Source organism: Phoenix dactylifera, chromosome 7, assembly GCF_051530095.1.
Source record: "Phoenix dactylifera cultivar Ajwa chromosome 7, Ajwa_hap1_PhDact_Kaust_v1.1, whole genome shotgun sequence".
Taxonomy (NCBI): Eukaryota; Viridiplantae; Streptophyta; class Magnoliopsida; order Arecales; family Arecaceae; genus Phoenix; species Phoenix dactylifera.
This window is the reverse complement of record NC_143196.1, coordinates 23,720,247-23,733,122: the sequence shown is the minus strand read 5'-3', so window position 1 is coordinate 23,733,122 and position 12,876 is coordinate 23,720,247. Positions and strand designations below refer to the sequence as shown.

The window sequence follows — 12,876 nt, the reverse complement described above, 5'->3', positions numbered from 1 at the left end:
AAGAAGAACCAAGGAAGAGATCAATTCGCCCAAGGAAAGAAGGAGTTCTTTCCTCCATGCCCAAGCCCCTTCTTCCTCCTTCTCCACGGCAGCAAGGGGTCCTCTGCACCCTCTTCTTCCATAGTATCAAGGCAAGGAAGATCCACGGTGAAAGCTTCATCCCTTTCCTTCCTCCATCGCGAGCAAGGTTGAAGAAAAAAGCGTTCTTCTTCAAAAGGTATATTGCAGAATTTCTTCCAACTCTTTTGATAGTCATGAGAAGTCTTTGCAAGGAGCTAGCACTCCGGTAAGACCTTATCTCAGATGATTAGATCCTCGTGTGGATGCCTATAAAGGCCAGACATGTATGCGGCTTAACCAGGAACCTAAATAGATCATCAGGCTGCGGTGTTCTACACCTGCAGAAATTTTGAAGATGAGATCTTCAAATTAATTACTTCTGATTTTTATTTCAGTTTTATGAATCTTAATCAACTCTCCTCAGATCCTATTCTTCCCTTCCTAATGAGTTCAAATATTTTCTGGATTTGGATCCAGAAAAAATTTTGAATTCTACGATCCAAGGCGCGTTCATACGATGAACGACGTCCCGTTCGAATTTCACTGCGAACATCGCATCGAACGGGACGTATCTCAGCAGAGGTGGGCCAACGAATTGCCGAGGCTAGGGAGATGCCCTCTTTGTTCTGGATCTTTGACTTGACGTTGCGGATTGCATCTAAGGACTCGATCCCTTGGGCAGTAACCCGACCGGTGGGGCTCTCAATGAAGAGTTGCATCTTTTCAACCGAAGGAAATTAAGTACATCGGCAGCAGTGTGGGTGGTGAAGGCGAGGAATGAAGCCCTTTACCTCGTTGCTTTTGCTTTTTCTTATCGCTCAAGGGAATCAAGTTTAATGTACTCTTCTTTTTGTTTGGCATTTGCTGAGATTAGTGTAAAAATTCGCAACTTTCTTGAAAACAAAAAAAAAAAATCAACTATCTGACTCTAGTCATGGTTTGCATCGTGTTGTTGTTTGTTCTTTGTTTGAGTTTGTGCTAGGCCTCAACCTTTCACTGCAGCTCTTTTTGCTCAATTTTGACCAAGATTAATGCATGTACCAGAAGATAATATGTATAAAGAACTTTTTAAAGTATCTGGCTTCAGCTTTTACTTGTTGTCGTTTATTTCTTTATTCGAGTACAGATCATCTCACAAAACCTTCCTGGTTGTGGAGCTTTAGCTTGTCTTGGGCTCTTCGGCTAATTTTTTTGAAGTCCAGCCCCCGAGAACTTTCACATGGGCTCGATGTTCTACTTAGGGCATTTCCAACCTAAAGAGGCCGGTTGGCATGCCAAGCCATCGGCACGGCAGCCAGTTCTCCTACTTGGGCCATTCTCAACCTAAGAGGGTCAGTTGGCACGTCGAGTCTTTGGCGCGGCAGCCGGTTGGCACGCCAAGCCTTTGGAGCAATGACCGGTTCTCCTACTTGGGCCACTCTAGACTTGAAGAGGTCAGTTGGCACGCCGAACCTTCAGCATGGCGGTCAGTTCTCCTGCTCGGTCCATTCTTGACCTAAAGAGGTCGATGGGCATGCCAAGCCTTTGGCACGGCGGCTAGTTCTCTTGCTTGGGCCATTCTCGACCTAAAAATGTCGGTTGGCATGCCACAGTCCCTTTTAAACCCAACTAATTTGGGCTTCAGACTAGACTTGGGCCGAGCTAAAGAAAAAGGGTATTTGGGCTACGGACCTGATTGTAAATTCAATATCTAAGTTACTGGGCTTGAATATGAATAAGCCTAGTAACTAAATTAGGCCAGAGGCCTGATCCAGAATGTAATCAAACTTTAGACCTGAATACAATGAGCCTAAACTTGAACCAAAAATTGGGTCAGACCTAAACCTGACATTGAGTCAGACCTAAATCAGAAATTTGATTAGACCTGAACCAGAAATTGGGTCAGACCTGAACCAGAAATTTGATTAGACCTGAACCAAAAATTGGATCAGACCTAAATTAGACATTGGGTCCGACCTAAACTAGAATTTGATTGGATCTGAACCAGAAATTAGGTCAGACCTAAACAAGACATTTGGTCAGACCTGAACTAGACATTGAGTCAAACCTAAACTAGAAATTTGATGAGACCTGAACCAGAAATTGGGTCAAACCTAAACCAGAAATTGGGTCACACCTGAACCAAAAATTGGGTCAGACCTGAATCAGAAATTGGGTCAGACCTGAACTAGAATCTTGATGAAACCTGAACCAGAAATTGGGTCAGACCTGAACTAGAAACTTGATTAAAACTGAATCAGAAATTGGGTCAGACCTGAACAAAAAATTTGATTAGATCTGAACCAGATATTGAATAAGGCTAGGATCCTGAAAATAAAATTTAGTCCTATAGATGGGCTATAAATGAGTTAATTAACTAAAGAGTGTAAATAAATATAAATTAAATGTATAAGTAACAAATAATTTGATGATATTGCTAGGTATTGAAAATTTGTCATCTAAACCTAGAACTTTATGAGTAAATTGAGTTGACTCTGACACAATCTTATTGTTTTCAAATACATGAAATTAATTATATGAAATTGCATATTGCTGCTATATTTCTAAAAATTAGGATCAAGTATGTGTAGCAAGTATTGCATGATTTTAGATAAATGTCATTCGTCATGATTACTATATTGTGCACACATATTTTATGATGATATAGAAAGATGCATGGAAAAATGAAATTTGCAGCATGATCATGAATTTTTGCATATTATGATGCCATTATTCAATTTTTAATATACTTATGAAGTAAGATTTATGAAAAGCATAATATGTTTTGTGAACTCTCAAATTGCTATATACAACTCTCGCCAGCGGGTATAATAGCTCGGCATACGGCCCTCACCAGCGAGTACAATAGCTCGGCATACGGCCCTCACCAGCGAGTATAATGGCTTGGCATACAGCTCTCGCCACCGGGCATGATAGCTTGGTGTAGACCCTGCCAACGGAGAATAATAGTTGGCAAAGATTACGGCCTTGTCACGGGTATAATAGTAACCATAGCTGCACTCCCCATCTGAGAGTACGGATTTTAAAGCATGAATAACGGCAAGTACAACTTTCAAAGCATGAATAATGGCAAGAATTTTATATGATGCATATTCATAGTTATGAACTTGCATTACTGGGCATCCATCGTTTATGACTAATTTGAATATATGCTATATGAAATGCTTGCTTTGTTATAATTGTTAATTTCTTAAATTAATGCATGGGCAGAAAATACATTATGCTTGATCTGGTAAGATTTTGCATTATTACTTATTGAGCCATATAGCTCACACCACTTTATTCATTTTTTTCAGATAATTAAGATTGCTAGGATCAAAGTGCTTGACGTACTTCAGGATTTGAGAAAATTGAATATCAAATGTTAAAATTTTAGATGCTCTGTACCATTCCATTATGATGAACTTGTTATGACATTTGTAAATAAAATTGTTCATTTCTGCTATGAAATTTTAAGTAGCTTCGTGTTATTGTATTTATATATTTGCAATAGTATAGCCGTGTCATGATCCGGATTCGGGGTGTGACACATACCATCTTATTCATTAGCTTCCATCACTGTTTCTTAATTCATGCAGCCTCCATAGCTTTTCTAATATCTTCATTGCTTCCTCTATCCTTCTTAGTTTTATTATGCCTCTATCTCAAATCTACTTGAGGCAATATTCAACACCTGTGAAACATGCATTGACCTTTAAATAAATATTACTACAACTATCTATGAAAGATGGACCTGATTAAGTTACAATTGAAAATAAATGATACAAAATTGATGTGTAGTTGTGGTGTCGTTGTTATGTGCTTTGATGCTTCTACTCATTTTTTTCCTCGATCTCGGAAGTCAGTTTAGATTAAAAACATGCCCACCTTGTCATTGCTTGCAAAAGAGCCATTCACAGATCCGTGGACCCCTTGAATCGGGGATTTGGTGTTCAAACTTTAATTCTCCATACCTCGCTTGTTTTGAGAGGGTTATTCAGGATAAGGATTTCCATCTTAGCGACCATTCAACCAACTTATAAGCTAATTTTGATGTTATTAATATGGTAGTCCACTTGACCTGGGATTCAGATAAAGCGCTTATTGCCCAAGTATGTTGAACGCCCTGTTCTACTTTATATTCTAAAGAACAAAGTTCAGCTAGATATTTCTAATTCTTTATTCCATGACATGATGCTTGGCTTTTAGTTCATGTATCCAAGAAATTTTCTCATAAGGAAATATTTATCTAAGAAGTCATATCATGTTGATCAGTATTGACTGTGACATATGAATTGGGGCTTATCCCTCCGGGAAGAAGAGAAAAAAAAGATTAAAAAGCTCTTGAGTGTAATATTACACATGGCAATTTGAGATGAGACTTTGTAAATTCTAAACGGCATACTAAAACTTCTCTTCTTCGTTGGTGTCATGTGCTGGTATTATATTAATATGGACCAGAGAAATAAAACAATTTTGAGAGGGTGATAGAATTGGTGGGTGCTAGGGCGAAAGGAAAACAGGCGAAAAAAAAAAAAAAGATATAAGCCTGTGGACTGTGCCTGAGTGCACAAATATTCAAGACAGATCAAATGATTAATGTGTATCTTTTGTAACCCAGGTCTAATCCGACTTAAAAGCTGATCTGACTACAATATTATGTAACTGAGCATAATTTGGCAAATTTGGCTTACATAGGATATATAAAGCAAGCAAAGCCATGTTTCTAAGAGATATTTATTAAGTACAGCATCATTTATTAAAAAAATACAGCCACATTTCTATTTCCAAAGCATTAATTAATTAGATTGTACCTGTATAACAAGTGCCCTTTTTTTTATTTTCTTAAGAACATATAACAAGTGATTAGGGATATGTAGCTGCCTATATAATCTATGCATGCTAGCATATATAGATGAAAGAAATTGACCCTTGTTAGAGATCGACTTGTTAAATTTGCAATTAGAGTTGTAGAAGGTTACCCAATCTTATAAGCTTGTTCCTATTTCCTTGTCAATTAAAAAAAAGGTACAGCTATATTCCTATTTCCAAAGCATTGATTAGATTGTACTCATATAACAAGTGCCTTTTTTCTTAATTTCTTACGAACATATAACAAGTGATTAGAGATATGTAGGCTGTCTATATAATCTATGCATACTAGCATATGTAGATGAAAGAAATTAACTATCGTTAGAGAACGACTTATCAAATGTACAATTAGAGTCGTAGAAGATTACCCAATCTTATAAGCTTGTTCCTATTTCCTTGTAAATTAAAAAAAAAAGTACAGCTATATTTCTATTTCCAAAGCATTAATTAGATTGTACTTGTATAACAAGTGTTTTTTTTTATTTTCTTGCGAACATATAACAAGTGATTAGAGATATGTAGCTGTTTATATAATCTATGTACTTGTTTCTATATCGACTTGTCAAACTTGCAATTATAGTTGTAGAAGGTTACCCAATCTTATAAGCTTGATACAACGCAAGATGAACCAATAAGAAATTAAATTGGTGTTGACTTTGGAGGATAGCTTGGAGTTCATACCATGCATGCGAACAACCTTTATAACGTATTCCATGTTATCAGAATGATAGCTTGCTTTATCTGACAGGGTCCACATCATATCATCTTTATCTTAATGCACCTGAAGGATATGCCCATGACCCCAAATCTACTGCAGCTTTGGGAGCAACCGGACAACAAATCATCTGTTGCACCTATAACACAAAACAGCATAGATACGTCAAAATCCTCTGTAGTTGGTGTGATCTGGGGAGATAATAAGAGTACGTGGCAAGCAAGCATGGGGACAGCATGTAAGTCTCGAGCCTTCAAGTTAGCAGATTGAAGAAAGGGGGTTATATACACGTGGTGAAGGGTGCGAGGCGTTTTTCATTAGAAACATGACGTACTGAGTGATAATACTCCAAATTATTGCTTCGAAAGGGCTTGCCAAGAGTAGTGGTATGCATGTTCCCAGAAGCAACTTTGCTTACAAATAGCTATATTATACCAAAGATCGGCACAAGATCAGAAGAAAGCAGCCATTGAGCTCTCCTCTAAAACCATTTTCTTGGAGCTTTTACTGGTTCCAGCGAATGGCTAGCGACGCTGAAAAACTTGCAAACTCTCCACCTTCTAAGGGAAGTCTGGTCACGGTTCTGAGCATTGATGGTGGCGGCGTGAGAGGGATAATCCCAGGAACCATCCTCGCCTTCCTCGAATCAAAGCTCCATGTAAATTTTACTTCAACTATGAAATGAATCACCTTTCTTAAGCTTCTTCCTTCCTTCAAAATTTTATTATGATCTTAATGAGAGGTTGGTGGAAGCAGGATCTTGATGGAGAGGATGCAAGGATAGCAGACTACTTTGATGTCGTTGCTGGAACGAGCACAGGAGGGCTCGTGACTGCAATGCTTACAGCTCCCAACAAAAATAATCGGCCACTCTTTGCGGCAGATGATATCACCAAGTTCTATTTAGAAAACTCCCCTAAGATTTTTCCTCAAAAGTAAGTAGGACAAGTTATAACTTGGTCCCTTTGTGATTGCATGAAAGAGTAGCAATTGAAATAAAACAATTCAACCGCAACAACGGATCATGCATGGCCATTAAGGAACTGATTGTAATGGGTATGTCATATCTAGTTACGTACCCCATTTTTAGGGATTTAAAGAAACTTTTCCTTCTTGCAGGACTGGGATTTTCTCTTCAACGTGTAATTTGTTTACTGTAGTCACAGGGCCTAAATATGATGGGAAGTATCTGCACTCGATAATACGAGAATTACTTGGTGAAACAAGGCTTCATCAAGCTCTAACTAACATAGTTATTCCTACTTTTGATATTAAGCTTCTTCAGCCCACTATCTTTTCCACCTTTGAGGTATCAGTCTGCCATCCCTCCATAACCTTATCTCATTTTTTAAGTCTCATTTTGCCCTTGTGCGTGCAGGCAAGACATGCACCTCTGAAAGATTCTCTTCTGTCTGATATATGCATTAGCACATCTGCAGCTCCAACCTATCTTCCTGCCCACTACTTTGAAACAAAAGATGCTAATGGAAACACGAGAAGCTTTAATCTTGTTGATGGAGGGGTTGCAGCAAATAATCCGGTTAGAGTTTATAGATTAATATTACCTTTGTTTTAACACCATAAGCTTCTAATAATAATATAATCCAATAACTTGACAGACATTAGCAGCGATCAGCGAAGTTACGAAGGAGATCCTCAAGAAAAATGAAGATTTCTCTCCCATCAAGCCAATGGACTATGGCAAATTCCTTGTGATCTCTCTTGGGACGGGGTCAGCAAAGAACGAAGAGAGATTCAGTGCACAAAAGGCCTCCAAATGGGGTGTACTAAGATGGTTGTACAGCAATGGTGCTGCGCCTCTGATCGACATTTTTACTCAAGCTAGTGCTGATATGGTTGATATCCATGCATCTGTGGTATTCCAAGCACTCCATTCTACGGGAAACTATCTTCGCATACAGGTAAGCTTCCCTATTTCTCCACTATTTCGTCCCCCCTTTTTGCAGCAAGGGTTACGATTATGTCGATCATTGTTAAATATAGGATGACAACCTGACTGGAAATGCTTCATCTGTGGACATCTCTACGGATGAGAACTTGCTAAAGCTTGTGCAAATTGGGAAGGATCTCCTCAAGAAGCGAGTGTCAAGGGTTAACTTGGAGACTGGCTTGTCTCAGGAGGTCAATGGGGAGGTAACCAATGAAGAAGCACTTATCCATTTTGCAAAGCTTCTCTCCAATGAAAGACGGTTGAGGTGTGGGAAAATGCTGGAACTCTGACAATATGGCTTACCCTGGCTTGTATTGGCTGTTACGCACAAATGTTTCAGTTACCAAAGTGTAATTCTAAAATTGCCTGGAGCACAGGAATCTCCTATTTCTACCTTCAAGTCACTTGTTGTTGTTGGTGTACTCGTGGCATAAATAATATAATAAAAGGTTTTTTTTGCATATTCCATCCAAGATTTCATCAGTATTATGTAATAAAATTCCTTTAATCCCCATTAGCAAATTGACTCAGACAAAGTTATGTTTATTTGCAATACATGCTTTAGGTTAAATTTCTAACACTAGACCCTAGATAAGGTTGCAAGTAGGTTGGGTTGACCCGCGACCCGACCCGACTCGCTTAGACCCGATCCGACCCATTTTGAAGGACCCGTGGGCTTGGGTCGAGTTCTAAAATTAGACATGTTCCATTTTTTGAGTCAGGTCTGGGTTTACTGAATTTAGACCCAACTCGACCTGAACGGAACCAAACCCTAGATTTTTATTTTCTTGGATTATTCGAGAGAGTAACGACGGTGCCTCCGATGGCCAGGCCTTCGGGCTTACTTCCTAGAGCTAAACCCAGCAGCTTCAGAGTTTTGGCTAGATCTTGCACTTTCTGGACCTAGTGAACTAAATGAGAAAAAGCCTCAGAGTGCATGGGGAGACAAAGGAGCGAATCTCGTCGGTGGAGCAGGTGTGGAGTAAGGGGCCAGAGCCGTCTATGATGAGGATCCTAGTATTATTTTGATGCTTACAAAGCTATTGAGGCCATATGGAAGTGCTAATGCCATTAACTCAAATACGTATGCACATAAACACTCAAGGAAGAAAGAAATGATACATTCTTGATACGCTCGATACATTCACAAAACATTATGAATATAAGGTCAAAACAACTCTCAAGAGTTAATTTCGAGATAAGATTTATAGTAGAGCAAGAGAGAAAACTTAGAAATTTATTATGACAAAATTTCAAGTTAAGATAACCGTAAAGGGTAATTCTGTAATTTTTACTATCAAGAGAGTAAGACCTTATTGTGCCGAGCATCCCAGTTTCCTTGGAATATATTTTATATACCCTATATGTAAGACTAACCTTAAGATGCAGAAAATTATGGGTTGAGTCGACCCCAAAGAGGTTTGGAGTCGACTCTGATACATATGGCACGCATTGGCATGGAGTGACACACTTGGCACAAGGCTAGAGTCGACCCTAGAAAGGTTAGAGTCGATCCTGGCACGATTTGACATATTCTGGCACATTCTGGCAAATATAGCACAAATAGCACAGAGGTGGAGCCAACCCCAAGAATTCTTGAGCCGACCCCAGATGGAGCCGACCCTAAGAATAGATGAGCCAACCCCAGCTTCAACCATTACAAAAACAACTTTCTAAAAATTGACTGAGAGGGCCGACCCCAAGTAATCTTGAGCCGACGCCAGGTGGAGCCGATCCCACTGTAGCTCGGGTCGACCTCACTGTAGCATGGGTCGACCCCAAGAAAGCTTGAGCCGACCCCAGCCTGAAAAGTCAGAAAAACAAGGTTCTGAAACTTCTGAGAGGGTCGAACCCAGAAAAGCTTGAGCCGACCCCACTATAGCAGGAGCCGACTCCAGAAAAGCTTGAGCCGACCCCAACCCGTGAACAGTAACTTAAGACGACCCCAGATTTGCTCGGGTCGACCCCAGCACGGCTGACAGCATAACGGCTAGTTCTGCAAAAGCACTTTTTGAGCTTCCAACGGCTATAAACGGCTAGTTTCTCCATTCTGACGGCTTGGAAGTGATCTTTGGAGATTGGAGAAGTATTTAAGAGCCATTATTCATTAAAGGAAGTGACCTTGGTGGAAATTAAAGTGTACATTCAAGAGAAAAGAAAATCCAAGAGAGTTTTATTCATTGCTTCATCTCAAAATCTGAAAGAAGATGATTGAGCAGAATTCAAAAGACTTCAAGAGCTCTACCAACCCTTGAGGAGTGAAGCAATCTCAGCAAAGAAGAGAAGAGGATCTTCAATGCGATAATTATTTTCTTATTTCTTCTTGAAGTGTATATTTATTATTTGCTCACTTAGGAACTTTAAACCTTATATTTTTCATTCATTGTAAGGTTTGTTGGTGAGCCCATAAAACCAACGGTGTAGGTTGTTGGTGAGCCCGTAAAACCAACGTAGGTTGTTGGTGATCCCGTAAAACCAATTGTAAGGGTTTTTGGATTGTGAGTCCGGAAAAACAATCCAACCATAATCCGAGAGGTTATAGTGAATTTCCAATAAGGGAACGCTTGGGGAGTAGACGTAGGTGCTTTGGGGTGCACCGAACCACTATACTCGATTGTGTTTGCATTGTGTGCTTCTTGATTTATTTTCTTTACTTAAGTAATTGCTCTAGCTTAAATTCTAAAAGTGACTTAATCACAATTATTTAAAGTTTTACTACAATTGCTTCCACTGCACCTATATTTTTCACATAGGCTAAACCACATTCACTTAAAAATTAATTTAAGGTCTTAAAATTTAGAAAACCCAATTCACCCCCCCCCCCCCCCCGCTCTTGGATTGTTACCTTGGGCAACAAGTGGTATCAGAGCCGGTGCTCTATAATCTCTTGCCTTTTGATTTTGACCTAAAAGACAAAAAAAGAGTTTCTCTAAGAGTGGAACCGTCAAAGATCCAAAGATCATGACAACTCAAATAGATAGTTTTCTAAGAGATGGACAATTAAGTGATAGACCTCCATGCAGAGTTACGCCCCGTTCGATGCGATGTTCGCAACGGAATTCGAACGGGATGTCGTTCATCGTATGAACGCGCCTCAGATCGTAGAATTCAAATAATTTTCTGGATCTAAATCCAGAAGATCTTTGAACTCATTAGGGAGAAAAGATTAGGATCTGAAGAGGGTTGATTAAGATTTATAAAATTGAAACAAAAATCAGAAGTTATAGATTAGGATCTTTGAACTCACCGCAGCCTGATGATCTTTCTAGATTCCTGGTTAAACCGTACACGTGTCCGGCCTCTACAGGTATCCACACGAGGATCTAATCATCTGAGATAAGGTCTTACCGGAGTGCTAGTTTCTTGCAAAGACCTCTCATGACTATCAAATAGATTGGAAGAAATCTGCAACATACCTCCTTGAAGAAGAACCCTTTCTTCTTTGATCTTACTCGCAACGGAGGAAGAGAAAGGAGGAACCTTTGCGTGTGGATCTTCCTTGCCTTGATGTCGTGGAAGAAGAGGATGCAGAGGACCCCCTTGCTGCCATGGGGAAGGAGGAAGAATGGGCTTGGGCTTGGAGGAAAGAACTCCTTCTTTCCTTGGGTGAATTGATCTCTTCCTAGGTTCTTCTTCTTTCTTTCTTTCCAACACTTGGAAGCAGATGAACTTGATCTCCCTTGCTGCCGTGGGAAGAAGAGGGGAAGCCTCTTGCTGCTGTGGGAAGGGATAAGAAAAGAGAAAGGGAGGCGTGGAGAGGAAGAGGAGAGAATTAATTCAAAATGTCTCCCTTCCTACCCTTTTATAGATTGGGTTTAGGGCTTCTCCTAATCTTATTAGGAGTATGGGACTATAACCCACCCTTGGATTAATGCCAAGTGTCCAATCCTTGTGCTCATAGATGCATGACATGTTCTACTTAATCAATTGATTAATTTCCTAATCTCATTAGGAGAATTAATTGATTTGGGAGCATGCATCCTACGACGCCATGTGGACTTTAAAGTCCGCATAGTGTGAATACGACTTAAGTCATATTCATCCTACGACGACATGTGGTCTTTAAAATCCACACAATTTTTGGTTTAATCAAATTGACCCAATCATGAACCCAAATCAATTTGGGTCGAACCCAATTTGATTTGGCTCATTAAATCAGCCCAATTGCAATCCAATTGCAATCAATTCCACTTAATTCTTCTTCCATTAACTCACTAACACTTAGTGGGTTAATTCAATCACCAATCATATTGATAATTGACTTCAATTGAGATTCTAAATTGTTGCCCAGATAGACAACCCAAGAGGGGGGGTGAATTGGGTTTTAAAATAATTATTGCAATTTAAAAGCTTTGTGAGTAACTAATTAAAACTTTTGCAAGTGGATTAATTAGTTGCTATATGCAGTGAATGAAAGGAAAGTAAGAGACAATAAAGCAATCACAAACACAAGAAAATTTATAGTGGTTCAGAGCTAACCCTTGCTCCTACATCCACTCCCCAAGCCTCACTTGGAAATTCACTATAATCCCTCGGATTACAGCCGGTTGTTTTACAAGCTCACAACCTAACTTGTTGTTTTACGAGATCACAACGAACTCGGTCGGTTTTCCCAGGCTCACCGACTAGAACCACCCGATTGTTTTTCCGGGATCACAATCAAATCCTTACACCGTTGGTTTCAACCTAGGCTTACCAACAAACTTTTACACCCTTGATTCAATTCCCTGATTGAATCAAGTAAGGAACAAATGGTTTGAAAAACAAACAGAAAAATAAAGCTTCTTAACAAGTAGATATTCAGCGATATAAATAATAGAGAAGTTAAGAGCCCTCAAACAAATTTATGAAGATGTAGAGGAGGGCTTCTCGAACTCGGAGTCTCCTCTTGAATGTCTCGAAGACTTGATGACTGACGGAGACTTTTTGAATGCTGGGAAGAGTTGGTTGGATGGAGTTTAATGCCCCTCTTCCTTCTTTTCCGTGTATTCCCTTTGAAAAATTTTGGTAGGTAGAGATTTTTTGTTTTCTTTGAAAGGAATATCACTTCTCTACCTTGCTACAGTTCTCTGTGGCTATTTAAGCCATTCTCCACGGAAACTAGCCGTTAGACACAATATTGTAGCCGTTCTGCACATTCTGCAACTCCTGACAATGTTTCCGTTGGGATCGGAGTCGACTCGCGCGATCTGGAGTCGACTCGCCTGTTGCAGGAGTCGACTTGTGCTTTTCTAGAGACGGCTCGGCAACTGTTTCGGATTTGAATTAAAGTGCTGTCTCGACTTGGAGTCGACTCGAC

At 39.7% G+C, this 12,876-nt stretch overlaps 1 protein-coding gene across 1 annotated transcript; it reads left to right on the top strand.

Moving 5' to 3' along the window:
- The first annotated feature begins 5,825 nt into the window (after positions 1-5,825).
- On the top strand, positions 5,826-8,062 carry LOC103720540 (patatin-like protein 2). Its single transcript, XM_039119421.3, has 6 exons — positions 5,826-6,284; positions 6,383-6,561; positions 6,746-6,935; positions 7,005-7,166; positions 7,246-7,548; positions 7,631-8,062. The coding sequence occupies exons 1-6, from the start codon at positions 6,147-6,149 to the stop codon at positions 7,865-7,867; spliced, it is 1,209 nt and encodes a 402-aa protein (XP_038975349.3). The 5' UTR covers positions 5,826-6,146; the 3' UTR covers positions 7,868-8,062.
- Positions 8,063-12,876: the final 4,814 nt, after the last annotated feature.